The 13,502-nt window shown below is 55.8% G+C and overlaps 1 protein-coding gene across 1 annotated transcript; it reads right to left on the bottom strand.

Moving 5' to 3' along the window:
• Positions 1-253: 253 nt before the first annotated feature.
• HTR3A (5-hydroxytryptamine receptor 3A) lies at positions 254-13,349 on the bottom strand. The gene is given in 10 exon segments (XM_036259501.1): positions 254-552; positions 3,241-3,462; positions 3,559-3,769; positions 4,112-4,272; positions 6,186-6,355; positions 7,387-7,496; positions 9,842-9,904; positions 10,952-11,115; positions 13,284-13,322; positions 13,325-13,349. Coding segments are annotated over 10 exon segments (1,464 nt in total).
• Between the last annotated feature and the right edge of the window lie 153 nt (positions 13,350-13,502).

Raw genomic sequence — 13,502 nt, 5'->3', positions numbered from 1 at the left:
CTAGCAGACACATGGGTTTCCTCTGATCTAAGACATGTTTTAAAGCCATCGTGGGCAGGTGGGGTGGGGTGGGGGAGGATGTGAGGGTCTTGAACATGAAGTTTTTGGGGAAAGAGTTATGGTCTTGCTTTTGGCATAGACTGGCGTTGGGAACCGGCATGGATCTGCGATGTGTCTCGAGAACATCCCTGGCACCCCCCCACATTCCCCCATCCTCATCCTAATCTGTACCCCCCCCACTGGGCTGTACTCCTCAGGAATACTGCCGGATGGACCAGAGCGCGAGCAGGGTGACACTGTAGGCCAGCACCGCCAGCAGGTAGAGGCGGAAGAGCAGCCTGTCCAGCTTGGAGCCCACGTGCAGCCAGTCCCGGGCCACCTCGCGGCTCTCCTCCCGCTTCTCCAGGAAGTGCCGGATGGAGGCCAGCTCCTGCAGCAGCCCACACACCGCCAGGGAGGCCTCCCGCGGCGGGGGCGGCGGGCTGCCTCTGCCCTTCGGCGTCCTGTCCACGTCCCGGGGTCCTCCCAAATGGCCGCAGTGGTTCCCCATGTCTGGAGGAAGGGGCAGAGCATTGGCAAGGGAGGGAGATGACCTGAGCACCATCCTGCACGTTTCTTTGCCCAGCAGGAAATTTTATTATGAACAGTTTCAGACATAGAGAGTATTGAGAATAACTTACATACTTGTGTACCCACCATCCAACTTAAGCAAGTTAAGAAAGCCAGTGCGATAGAAGATCCCTGCATACCCCTCTTACTCCCATCCTCCGTCCCCTCCCCAAGTCACCAACGTCATAAACAGTATTTATCCATTCTGAGCACTTCTTTTTAACTCATGGACTTTCCCCAGCAATTTGATTGTCATTATTTCATCTGAGCCTCACCACTGCCCCAGGAAAGAGCAGAGTAGGAGTAATTATCATCCACTTCTGTATAAAGGCACTAAAGCTCAGAGAGTTAAGTGAGTAGCCTGTGGTCACACAGCTGGAGCATCACTGACTAGTGAGGCCTAGATAGCTGGACCCTGAACCCACCGCTCTCTCCACGATGGCACGTTGCCTCGATGGCCCCCCTCGACTGCGTCCTCTGCGCCGGAAAACACACCAGGTGAGCCGTGAGACTAGGTGCTAGGCTGATGCTCTAGCTCAGCAATTTTCAAGGCCGGCGTGCTGCAAGAATTCTATTTATTTATTTAAGAATTTTTTTTTCTTTTTTTTCTCCTCACCCAAGGATATTTTCCCATTTATCTTTATATAGAGTGGAGGGAGAGAGAGGCAGAGAGAGAGAAAGATCAACGTGAGAGAGACACATCGACTGGTTGCCTTCTGCATGACCCCAACCAGGGCTGGGGAGGAACCGCAACCCAGGTATGTGCCCTTGGCCAGAATCAAACCCATGACTCACTGGTTCTGGAGCTAATGCTCTACCGCTGAGCCAAACCTGCCAGGGTAAACTTTTTTTTCTTTATTGATTTTAGAAAGAGAGGAAGGGAGAGGGAGAGAGAGGTAGAAACACTGATGAGAGAACATTGATTAGCCACCTCCTGCATGCCCCATATTGGGGATTTGGCCCACAACCTGGGCATGTGCCCTGACCGGGAATCGAACTGGCGACCACTTGGTGCTGGGTCGATGCTCAACCACTGAGCCACACCGGCCGGACCAGCAAGAATTTTTAAAACAGGCACAACCTGCCCTGGCTGGTTTGGCTCAGCTGTTGGAGCATCAGCCCACGGACCAGGGACTCCTGGGTTTGGTTCCCACCGAGGGCACGAGCCTTGGTTGCGGTTTGTCCCCGGCCCCAGGTGGGGTCGTGTGGGTGGCGGCCAGTCAATGTGTCTCTCTCACATCGATGTTTCTCTCTCTCTCTTCCTTCATCTCTCCCTCCCGCTCTATCTGAAGATAAATGCAAAAATGGCCTTGGGTGGGGATAAAAAGAAATAAAAAATAAATAAAACAGGCAACACCTGACTCTTTAGTCAAGGGCACTGATTCTTCCCCTTAGATTGTCAAGTGGGAAAATGACAGCAGCCAGCACAATAGCCATTTGGTGTGAATGAATCAAAATTATACTTTTTTTTTGTCAAATCAGCAAGAATGTATCTTTTGGTGTGCTGCAGCATTTTAGTGACTGAGCTTTGTCCCGGGGTGGGGTGGGGTGGGGTGAGGTGGGGTGCACTGAGGTGAGATGGGGTGGGGTGGAGTGAGGTGGGGTGGGGTGGGGTGGAGTGAGGTGGGATGGGGTGGGGTGGAATAGGGCTGGGTAGAGTGGGGTGGGGTGGAGTGAGGTGGGGTGGGGTGCAGTGAGGTAGGATGGGGTGAGGTGGGGTGGGGTGAGGTGGGGTGCACTGAGGTGAGATGGGGTGGGGTGGAGTGAGGTGGGGTGCAGTGAGGTGGGATGGGGTGGGGTGGAGTGAGGTGGGGTGCAGTGAGGTGGTGTGGGGTGGGGTGGAATAGGGCTGGGTAGAGTGGGGTGGGGTGGCGTGAGGTGGGGTGGGGTGCAGTGAGGTGGGGTGGGGTGAGGTGGGGTGGGGTGAGGTGGGGTGCACTGAAGTGAGATGGGGTGGGGTGGAGTGAGGTGGGGTGGGGTGTAGTGGGGTGCACTGAGGTGAGATGGGGTGGGGTGGAGTGAGGTGGGGTGGGGTGGAGTGGGGTGCACTGAGGTGAGGTGGGGTGGGGTGGGGTGAGGTGGGATGGGGTGGGGTGGAATAGGGCTGGGTAGAGTGGGGTGGAGCGAGGTGGGGTGCTTTGCATATGCCTGGCACAAAGTACCCGAGAAGTAGACCAACAAACAACCGCCACAACCGCCGACAAATGGTGGCTGTGCCGCTCCTCGGGGGACCACGCTGAGCCCGCTCTGCACCCGTCTGTCTGCCCCACCGGTATTTAAAATTCGAAGGGCTGCGGCAGCTGACCATGTGGCAGGTAGTCAGCTACCCACCGGAGGGGCACCTATTTGACCCCGTTCGGGGTCCTTCTCAGAGAGCGGCCACCCTCAGCCCAGAGGCCTCCGCTCCTGGAAAGCTCAGCTCCTGGGCCGCCTGCCCTGTCTGTCCCTCCTGGCTGATGAGAGCGTGTGAAGGTGCAGAAAGATTGACGCTTCGGGCTGCCCCTCCCCGCGGCTGTGCGTGGGGTGCCGCGTGCAGGGACACCCGTTCCCCGGCCTGCCGGGCCCTCCTGCAGCTCTCCAGAGACTCCCCACCGCGCCCTGCGTCCAGGCCAGACGGGCCCGGCCTCTCACCTGAGCACTCTTTGGTCTTGGTGGCTTGGGAAGTGGCTGGACACCTGTGGAAGGTTGGCTGCTCCCCAAGGCAAAGCAGCAGGGCCACCTTCTCCAGAACCAGGCGCCGCAGCCAGGCGGGCACGGGCCGCTGCAGGTCCTGCTTGTGCACCAGCCGCACGATGAGGATGGTCTCAGCCAAGCTGACCACCAGCAGAGCCATGCACACCACAAAGTAGACACCTGTGCCGGCCGAGAAGGGGGGACACACGGGCGGTGGGAGAGGTCCGCTCCTGGTTCCCGGGCCGCACCAAGCGCTTCCCCGGCAACAGGCCTTACCAATGAGGGGCGTGCCAATGGCGGTGGCGGGCAGCGTGTCGGACACAATGATCAGGAAGACGGAGTAGCCCAGGAGAAGTGTGATCTTGAAGGAGACCCTCTCGCCACTCTCGGGGGGCAGGTAGAAGCCCACAATGTCCATGACCATGAGGAAGATACTGGGCAGCAGCAGGCTGACCACGTAGAAAAGGGGCCGCCGGCGGATGACCACCTGGGACAAGAGGAGCTCTGGGGGAGCCTTGGGCAGACCGGCCTGTGTCCAAGACCCACAGCCCGTCCTGCCCCCCTTGCTCGGTAGGGCTTTCAACCTGGATTGTTCAGAGAGGGAATGGACAGACCCCAGATTCTGCCTCTGGTCCAGCTTGTGGCTGTCCAGGGTAAGTGAGGGACAATTCAGTGCTGCCCTGTCTACCTCACTGGCGATCCAGGAAGGGATGCGCCCCTGGAGATGGGCAAGGGCATGCGGTTCTTTCCCGAACGTCTCAGTCTACCTGCGCATGACGGTCTAGCAGCGCTCGTTGCGACTTCCCCACCCGCACCCGTGTCCACTCACGTAGAACTTCATTTCTGCGTAGCAGTCGCTGCTCTCCATGCTGAACTCCCGGAACTGGGGCAGCACCCCCAGCAGCTCCCACTCGCCCTGGTTCATGAACACGCTCTTGTCGAACTGCACCTTCTCCGGCGGGCGCCACAGGGAGATGTTGATGTCCTGGACTGGGAGAGAGGAGGGCGGCTCTGGACTCCCCGAGGAGCCCGCCAGGCCCTGCGTGGTGGGCACAGGGCGGCTGCACCCAGAGACTGGGCTCACTTGGCTCTTGCTCTCCAGCCTCCGTTCCCTCAGCTATACAAGGAGGTAACCGTGCACACCGCACCCATCTGCACAGCGGGCTGCGGCGAGGGCAATGCATGAAGCACAGAGCAAAATGCAAAGAACCAAGCAAACCATCTATTAGAAAGCCACCCTTCCCCACACCCCTTTCTAGGTTTTCCTGTGAGAACTACCCACTCAGGAAATGAACACAGTCAACACTCTTCGCCTCTGCCTTCAGAGAGCCATCGGAACTAGGAACGAGCGAAATCCCGGCTTACGCAGTAACAGCTTAGCATCTCTGTGTCTACTCCAGAGACAGACATTCGTGTGCAGCAGGGACAGGAGTATCCACCGCAGCAGAATAGTGGGAAAGATCTAAATGCCCATCCATCAGGAAAATGCTACACAAACTCTGATGCCTCCAAACCACGGGAGATTCTGCGACAGCCGGAATGTATGAGGGAGATCCACACTGCACTGACTGGGAAAATGGCCCAGACCTGCTGCTGAGTAAAAAGAACCAAGCAGCAGTGGCATCGATGATGCATTTATGTAACAAAGACCCATGGAATAACGTCCATGTACTTTCCATGGACGTAGATGTATGTGTGTATACACCAAGACTGGAGAAGGACCTGGAAGGACCTACGGCATGAAGTGTATACCACTGGAAGAGGTTAGGCCTTGGTGTGGGAAGTTGGTGAAGAGTTTGGGAATGAGGGTAGAGAGCAAAGGTCAGAGATGATTTGTAATTCTGGTTTCGGTTCAGGGAGTTGCGTGTTCCCTGCGTCACTTGTGGCGACTGCAATGCCATCAGAAGGGCAGCGGAGGTGCCTTCCGCAGCGGCCTGGGGCTCACTTCACTAGACCTTAGTGAGCACCTGGAGTTCATCCACCTTCCTCTGGGCTGGGCACCTAAAGGTGGGTCGGAAATCACGTCCCGGCCCTCTCAGCTCCTATCCAGAGAAGTGGGCATTGAACAAGGGCCTACAGATGCAGTAGAGGAGGAATCGAACGGGAGGCTATACTATTGGGCAGTGGTGATGCCTAGTCTGGGGGCTGAGAGGGGGTTCCCCCCAGGAATTACCATGAGGCTGTGATTCAAAGGTGAGTCGAGGAGTGGCCAACCCACGTGTGGTTGGCAGAGGAGGGACAAGAAGGAAAGCGGAGGGGGGGGGGGCAAGGTGGCGTAGAAGAGGAAGCAGCATGTGCCAAGGAAGAACGGGCACTTGGTGCCTGGGAAGGAGGCTGCGGGGCCGGAGCAGGTCTCAGGGGAGCGCGCGGGAGGTGAGGCGGGAGCAGTGGGCTGTGGGCCAGGCCGGGCTGCAGGGCCCTGAGTCCAGCTAACGGGTTTGGATTCTGTCCTGGAAATGCTGGGAAGCCACCGAGGGTTTTCAGCAGATTTGCATTTAACAAGATCTGTTTGCTGTGAGGAGCATGACCTGGAGGGGGACCAGCTAGGAAGCTTCTGCAGAAACCTGGGCATGAGATCAGGGTGGCCTGATTGGGGGGAGGCTGCGTCAGTGGAGGGAAGGGGTGGCTCTGAGAGACATCGAGGGCCAGCTCCTGTTAGTGACCCAAAGAACTGGCCTTACCGAGTGTCTTGCAGTCAGTTTACAAGGTCTCATTCAGCCAGTATGACCACTGGGGAGACATGAGGGCAACCAGCTCAATCCTGTTGCAGGATAAGGAAACAGGCTCAGCGGCATTCGAAAGTGGTCAGTAAGTCGGATACGGGAGACAGCATCCAGCATGTGCTCCTCACTCTCGTCCCTGAGCCCCCAACCTGCGCCCCGCCTCCGAAACCATCTACTCACTGGTGTGCAGCCAGCTGGTGAAGGTCAGCGAGCAGTTCTGCATGTCGAAGGGGAAGTTGTAGATGTCCAGGCTACAGGCGGTCACCACCTGCAGGGGCTTGTAGTTCTGGACCTCACCATGGTGCCGGACATACACGTACGGGATATCCGGAGACTTCCCCACGTCCACACTGGCCAGGGAAGAGGGGTCAGTTTGGGGCTCAAGAAGCAGGTCAAGCCCTGGGAATCTGAAGGTCTCTGAGCAACCCAGCAGGGAAAGAAATTCAGGGAGGGTCTAGGCAGCAGGACAGCTTTTTCTGGACTCACGCTTTCTAACCTTCTTATCTGTCTTAGGCGTCCTCACCTGCCATTGTCAAGGCTACTTTCCACGTGTTCCTGAATAAAGGGACTTCTTTATTCCCCTGGCAACCCAGCCACAAAAGGCTGGCGAGGATCCATGGACCCCAGAGGCCACCGACTCTAAGGACCACGCCCAGCTCTCCCTACACTGCCACCCACTGGGCTGGGCGATGGGCAGGCTTGGTGGGTCCCATCCTGACTTGGGCTGCTCTTGGCTTCCCAATGTTAGAAGTCTTGTGAAATGAGATGAATCATCTCTGGAGGAAAAGGAACTAGAAGAATCATTGAGAATAATTGGGGCAAGGTGGGAAAGACTTTGTTCTGCTATCTCAGCAGATCCTTGACCCCCAGGGTCTCCCAAGTGACCACTGTGGCATGCAGTGGTCTGAGCCTGGGGCCTTCTGGGCATCAGGCTGAGAGATGAGAGCTCTATTCACTATGCAGGGCACGAGGCTCTAGGTCGACTGCCCTCATTAAACAGTGTGAGTACCCCCTAGAGTGGGCAGTGCAGTGGTCCCTGGTCGGAGGGTGACGGCCCCTCCACCCTCTCCTTCCACCCGTCTCCCCAGCCCTATTCTCGGCACTAGGCTCAGAGGCCCAGGCACTGGCTCCTGAAGGCACCTGAAGGATGGGGGGAAGGCAGTTGGCTGCCCTTCCCCAGGGAGGGGCCCAAGCATAGAAAAAGTGCAGTTTCAACACAAAGCATTAAAAAGAAAAAGAAAGGAAAATACAACAGGAAATTTGGGGCCACGCTAACTTTACCTCCTGCTCCACAAGGCTGGCTGAGACCGCAGACGCAAGGCTGTGGTCTGGTCTCCCTGCCCCGCCTTCCTCAGCCCGCGGTACCGGCGACAGTACTCACAACTCGTTGATGAGGATGTCCGGGACCCAGATGCTGTCCGTGGGGATGGACAGCTTGGTGACGTTGTCGAAGTCCTCGGGGTTCCACTGGAGGAACTCGTCAGTCCAGTACTAGGGAAGGAGCAGGGCCCGTCAGGGGGCCCCTCTGCCTCGGGCCAACGTCACCACTCAGGGCCCAGGAGACAGGTCGGCATCTTCTGGGGAATCTTGTGTCAGTGGCACCCAAAGCACTCAGCAGTACCCAGGAGTCCCCCACCTTTGTACTCAGGCACTCCCCACGTGCAAACACAATGCAGACAGACGCAGCCTCTCCCGGGGAAGCATTCAGTCATTAGTAATGTTCTAACCCCACCCACCAGCGGAGGGATCCGCAACAAATAGCATCTCGGGTCTTGGTTTGCACATATGTAAATGGAATAATAGCGTGGACCTCACACGGTGGAGATGGTTACTGTGAAGTTTTTATCAATGCTCTCTTACCAGAATGACTGACGTGAATATTCTATTTACATCAGTCGTTCTGGCAAGACCCCATGGGCTAGGAATCTACCCTGCACACATGAACCCCAGAAGGAGCTCCTGCATTGTTCTCTAATGAGTATACTCATTTCACATTTCACAGTCTATTTGAAAACATGGGGAAAAAAGGTAAGTCAGCGGGAGTGGGCTGTGAGGACTGGCATACTAAATACTGGGGTGCTGTGCTTTGGAAGTTAATAGATGATGTTTATTATCACCAATAATTAAACAAAATAATGTGAACTTAATACCAGCCTGGCTAGATTAAAATAAGAATATGTCTTTCAAATCATTAGGGAAAAAAACAAAGAGAACACACATTGAAAAGGTTATAAAGCAGAATATAATAGATAATCCCAATTGTATAGAAACATAAAATAGATATCCTATCATGTTACTCTCTTGCTTAAAATTCTTTGGTGTGGCACTGGCCAGTTTGATTCAATGGTTGGGGCATCAGCCTGCAGACCAGAGAGTCCCAGATTCGGTTCCTGCTAGGGGCATGTACCAAGAAAAACAACCAAAAAACCCCCAAAAATTCTTTGGTGCAGCCTCACTGGACTAGGGTAAAGTTAGACCCCACGGTCAGCAAGGCCTCCCTAACCAGCCCCCCACGCGCCTGCTCTGTGGAGCCTGCACTCAGCCACGCAGGACGACACGCTGTGGGAACTCCACGTCCCTCTACACGCTGCCCCTCTCCCACCTGCACTGTCTTCTTCATCAAGGTGAGCCTTACCCTCCCTCCCAGAGTCCGTAACCAAGGTGCCTGTCTACTCCTTTCTCCAGGAGCCTCTGTGAACCGCTCTCCTGGAGGGTTCACGTGCTCCTCTGTGTTCCGTGGCTGACGCCTTGCCTGCTGCCTCAGGCGGCTGCATGGAATGATCTGTTCCGTGTCCACGGTCTGCACCAGCCTGAGCTCACTGTGCGCAGGGCCCGAGTCTAGTTTGTGTCTCTGATTCCAGTCCCTCAGCACATCGTAGGTTGGCACCCTCTCACTGCTGGGGCAGACGAGCGCCCCTGCAGGGCCAGAGGTGGGACCCAGGCATGTCCCAGGAAAGGAGCTTCAGGAAGCCTAGTGCTGCGTGGGGCCCTTCCCTGAGGCAGGTGTGCTCTGTATTTAGGGGTCTCTCTGAGGCAGAAGAGAGCAGTGTGTCAGGATTCAGTATCTGGCTTCTTGCTTCACCCCACTTCCTGTCCCACGAGCTGGTTGTGGTGTGTGTCCAGGAAGAGCCGAGGGATTTAACAGAGGCCCATGAATACCAGGCACCCCAGACTCTCTCAGGCTTGACCTCTGTGAACTGTCCTCACCCCCTGCACCCCCTCTTTAGCCGTGTTGGCTTCCCCTCTGTTCTGACACCTCCCCACACACCCAGGGGCTACCAGGCAGGACAGCCCTGCGGACAGCAGCCTCCTCTGTTTGCCTGACCGGCCCCCCAGCTCCAAGCCAGAAATGCCGCTCTGGCCTCAGGGGTTCCACACGCAGTGCTTGACCACAGCCCGGCAGAAGCTGGAAGAGGCGGGAAATGGCCAAGGATGGCAAGACTAAGTGGACGGATTCATCCTGTTTCAATCACCCAATTTGGTTGTCGTCCAATTGGGCTTAATACAAAGAAGATGTTTCTAGTAAATAGAACCCTTTAAATGCGAGGTAGCTGCCTCCTGAGTTCCCTGGCACGGGAGGTGTCTGGAGGTTGGATATCCACTTGTTTGGGATTCCAGGCAGAACTTCAGAACCCAGAGGTGTTCGGGGGATTTCTCCTCCACTGATCTTCCCGTTTCCTTCCATTCCCAGGCCCAAGGTAGGGAGTCCAGACTTCTGAACCCCCCCCCTCCCTCACCAAGGCCTCTGAGGTTCCTGCACCTGGAAGTGGAGAACCTTCCTGGAGAGTAAGTCCCGTCCCGGGAAATGAGGCAGAGTGGGGAGCTGGTCTGCTCACCTGCCGGTACCAGATGTAGGTGGTCAGTACCTGGTTCTTCTCATCCCGGGAATGGAAAGGGAGCTTGGCATAGGTGGCCCTGTGGGCTAGGGGTCCACCCTGTGCACACAAACCCCAGAAGGAGCTCCTGCATTGTTCTCTATTTCCTTGGGAAGTGGGAGTGAAGCAAAGGGGCAGGGAGAGGGGCCAGCCAGGACAAGTCGGTCTCTTACTAGGTTACAGCTAGAGAGAAGTACAGTGATTTCATGAATCATATACACACCCTGGCCAGTTTGGCTCAGCGGTTGGAGCATTGGCCTGCAGACCAGAGAGTCCCGGGTTCGGTTCCCGCTAGGGGCACATACCAAAAAACAAAACAAAACACATACACGCTTCTATTATGTCATGCATATTGTATATATTTTACTTATATGTTACACATAACATAATAGAAGATAATACAAGGCATATATAACAATATCTTTTATCTCTATATATGTGTATATCTATCTCCTGCCCTAGTGTGAAGTCAAGAGGTACAAGGTCACAATGAGTGAAAAATTCACACTCCCTGTTCCTATCCAATTCCCAACTTCCCTTCCCAAACAGCCACATGGACTGTAGTAGAGAATGAAGTGAGTTCCCCCCATTACCCAACACAATGCCCCTATCTCTGCATCTCTGCATTTGCCTCCTGGTTTATCTCTGTAGAATGTCCAACCTCCTGCTACTGTCATTAATGAAAGTATCAATTAATTATTTGATTTATGATAAACTCTTCAACAACCGTCAAGTAACACCCACCACGTACCAGGAACCTGTGTAATACAGGGCACAGCAATGAACAGGACAGGCTGAACCCTCAGCTCACATAGGGACATGGTGCCATGACACAGGCATGCGGTACCATTGGCTGTGGGAGAGGCAGTGCACGGGTGACCCCAGTTCCTGGTCTGGGCCGCTCTGCAGATGGTGGGTGCTGCAGTGTGCCCTGAGCCATGGTGCTAGACCACAGGTACTGTGGGCACCCGGATGTCCACAATGCTGCCGAGAGGGGGACTGGGATTCACATGGCCTCCAACCCCAGTCTGCTCCCTTGAGTTGGGGCCATACTGGCGCTGTGCTTGCCGCACTGAGGATGGCGTAGACAATGATGTCAATGGATATGGTGCTTGGCTTCCTGCAGTCCCACATGGGTCACACATCTTTCCTGTAGTTGGTCAGGAGGTGATCCGACAGCCTCTGCAGAGCAGGCCCGGAGATGTTATGGGCCTGGAGGCATCCCCTGCACCTGGCTGGGAAGGAGAGCAGTTCAACGTGGACATCAAGCTGAGTCACTGCTTCTCTCACCATGGCTTGAAGCCATTAAAGTAAGGTGTCCTCACCATCCCCGCCTCACCAAATTTCCAGGTACCCCCCCACAGAAATTACCATGTTGTCTGCAGAGATTCCTGCCAAAATTCAAAGGTAGTCTCTCATAAGGGAAAGCTACACATTTGTTTATGTGGATAGAGGGCTGGATTGTGAGAGAAGGCACCCAGGACAGGTGAGGTCAGAAGGTGGCCGAGGGTCGATGAAGGTGGGCAGCAGATACCTGCCCAGAGAGGAGCCTGTGGGGCCCTGGCTGAGGGGCCCTGGGAAACAAGGGGAGCTCATGCTGGGTGTGAGATTCTGGAAGATGACAGGGGTACAAAAACAGTGGCTCCAAGAGCTCAGTTTCTAAGCCCAGAGGCCTGCATGAGTATTTGCCTCAGTCGAGGTCAGATCTCAGTGTCCATGCAGCTCATTGTCACCCTGACCCCGGCCTGCAACTGACAAAGAAGGAAGGGTGGGCACCCAGTGACAAGTGCCCTCTCCTCTCCCTCCTGCAAAATCCACCCCAAGGAGCTCCCCTCCCCCTCTCCACGTGGCACCAACTCCTGGGGGAGGGTTTGCCAGGCCCTTCGCAGGGTTGCTATGTGGGCAATCTGATGGGGTTAGGAAGAGGGTTGGGGTGGGATGTGGAGGAAGCAAGGAGAAACCAAATTGTTCCCAGAGCAGGAGGCCTGCAAGGCCCAAATAATGATGAGAAAACCCAACTCCTAGGCCCAAGCCCCATTCAATGGGGAGTTTGTGTGCATCTCCGATATCCTTCTGGGGAATAGTTGATGACTTCCCAAAAGATGCCAAGAAATATGAAGGGGAGGGCATAGGGTGAGGAAGGGGAGCACCCAGAGGATCAGGGTACAGGCTGCAAGGCCTTGAGGGGACAGACAGGGTGAGACCAGGTCACAGCAGGCCTGGTTTTCTCTAAGCAAGACTGCCTCTTCTCTCATCTTGTCTGTCTGTGTGCACCTGTGCAGCAGATGTGTCCCAATGGTTCCCTTCCTGCTTCCACCTGCCTGTCCCTGGTCCAGCTCCCCTCCAGAGCGGAGCAGAAAGAGAGGAGAGACGGGAGAGCATGTATTGAGTGTTTCCTTTGGAATAGCATCAGCTAACACATCACTCATTTCAGTCTTAGCCCAGCCCATTTTACAGATAAGAATCCCCCAGGCTCAGGAAGGTGAGTACTGTGCCCCGCAGGTGGAATCACTGACATTCAAACCCAGAGCCCTATGTGTCTTCACTACAGCAACACCAGCTCGATCCTGTTGTCTGGGATTCGGACCTGTCTGGAGAGGACCAGACTGGGTCTCAAAGGTCAGAGCAAAGGCCATCCTGGGAGGGACAGAGCTTCTCTCCAGCCCAGGAAGCCAGAACAGTGGTAACTTCCAGCTGGGCTGCTTGTCCTGCGGAGCTCCCCAGCGCCAGCTCACGGGAAGGAGCAGCAGTACAAGCCCCAGCTCAGCCAGCTCTGGGCAAGGGGAATGAACATCATCTTCGGAAAAGGCCATGGGTCCTTTTGTGACTTAAACACCCCGTATCCACAGGGGAGGCAGGAAAGGATGGGCGGGGATGCAGGGAAGTGTTGGTGTCACTGGAGTTTGGCCCTGGAAGGAAAGTTTAGGAAACAAAGACCCGGAGAAAGCCTGCAACAGAACCAGTGCAGCCGAGGAAGGAGGACTGCGCTTATTCTGTCTCCACGCTGCCGCCCACAAGCCGTGCGCCCTGAGTCCCTCATTTCCCCTCACTGGACCACAGCCTTCCTGTTGACAACAAGAAGGGGCCTTGAAGCTGCCTCTGGTGAGTTTAGGGGCAGGGCAGAGGAGAGGACCTGCACCTGCACCTGTCTCTGCATTTCCCATACAGTAGGTGGCTCTGTATCCCTCTCAGCAAGCCCTGCTCTCACCCGGGCTCAACCTCCCCAACTTTCTGACTGGACCACAGTGCCTCAGAATGTTCACGTGCTCATATGTAGTGAGATCCCTGACTTTCCTGCAGCCGTACCCACTCCAAACCCCACTTCCCCCAACCCTGGGAGGAATTGAGCATCCCCTGTTACCCCTCGGCAGGTGGCCAGCCAAGTCCCCCCCCACCACCTTACCTTCTCCCTGCGTGGGGAGCACGGGCAGAAGCAGAGCAACAGCGCCTGCAGGACCCACAGCAGCATGGTGACCTTCCCACGGCGTGGGCGCCTTAGAGTGGACAGGCATTCAGGGTGAGTCCCGCCGAGGGCCAGCCTGTCTACCCTCTGCCAACCTCATGTCCCAGCCAGCCTGCCTCCCCAGGCTGCTCCCAGCATCTTCTGAGGCTGCAGCCTCCC

Source organism: Molossus molossus, unplaced genomic scaffold (genome assembly GCF_014108415.1).
Source record: "Molossus molossus isolate mMolMol1 unplaced genomic scaffold, mMolMol1.p scaffold_m16_p_13, whole genome shotgun sequence".
Taxonomy (NCBI): Eukaryota; Metazoa; Chordata; class Mammalia; order Chiroptera; family Molossidae; genus Molossus; species Molossus molossus.
Note: the sequence above shows the minus strand (reverse complement) of the source record. Positions and strands in the feature narration are given on the sequence as shown.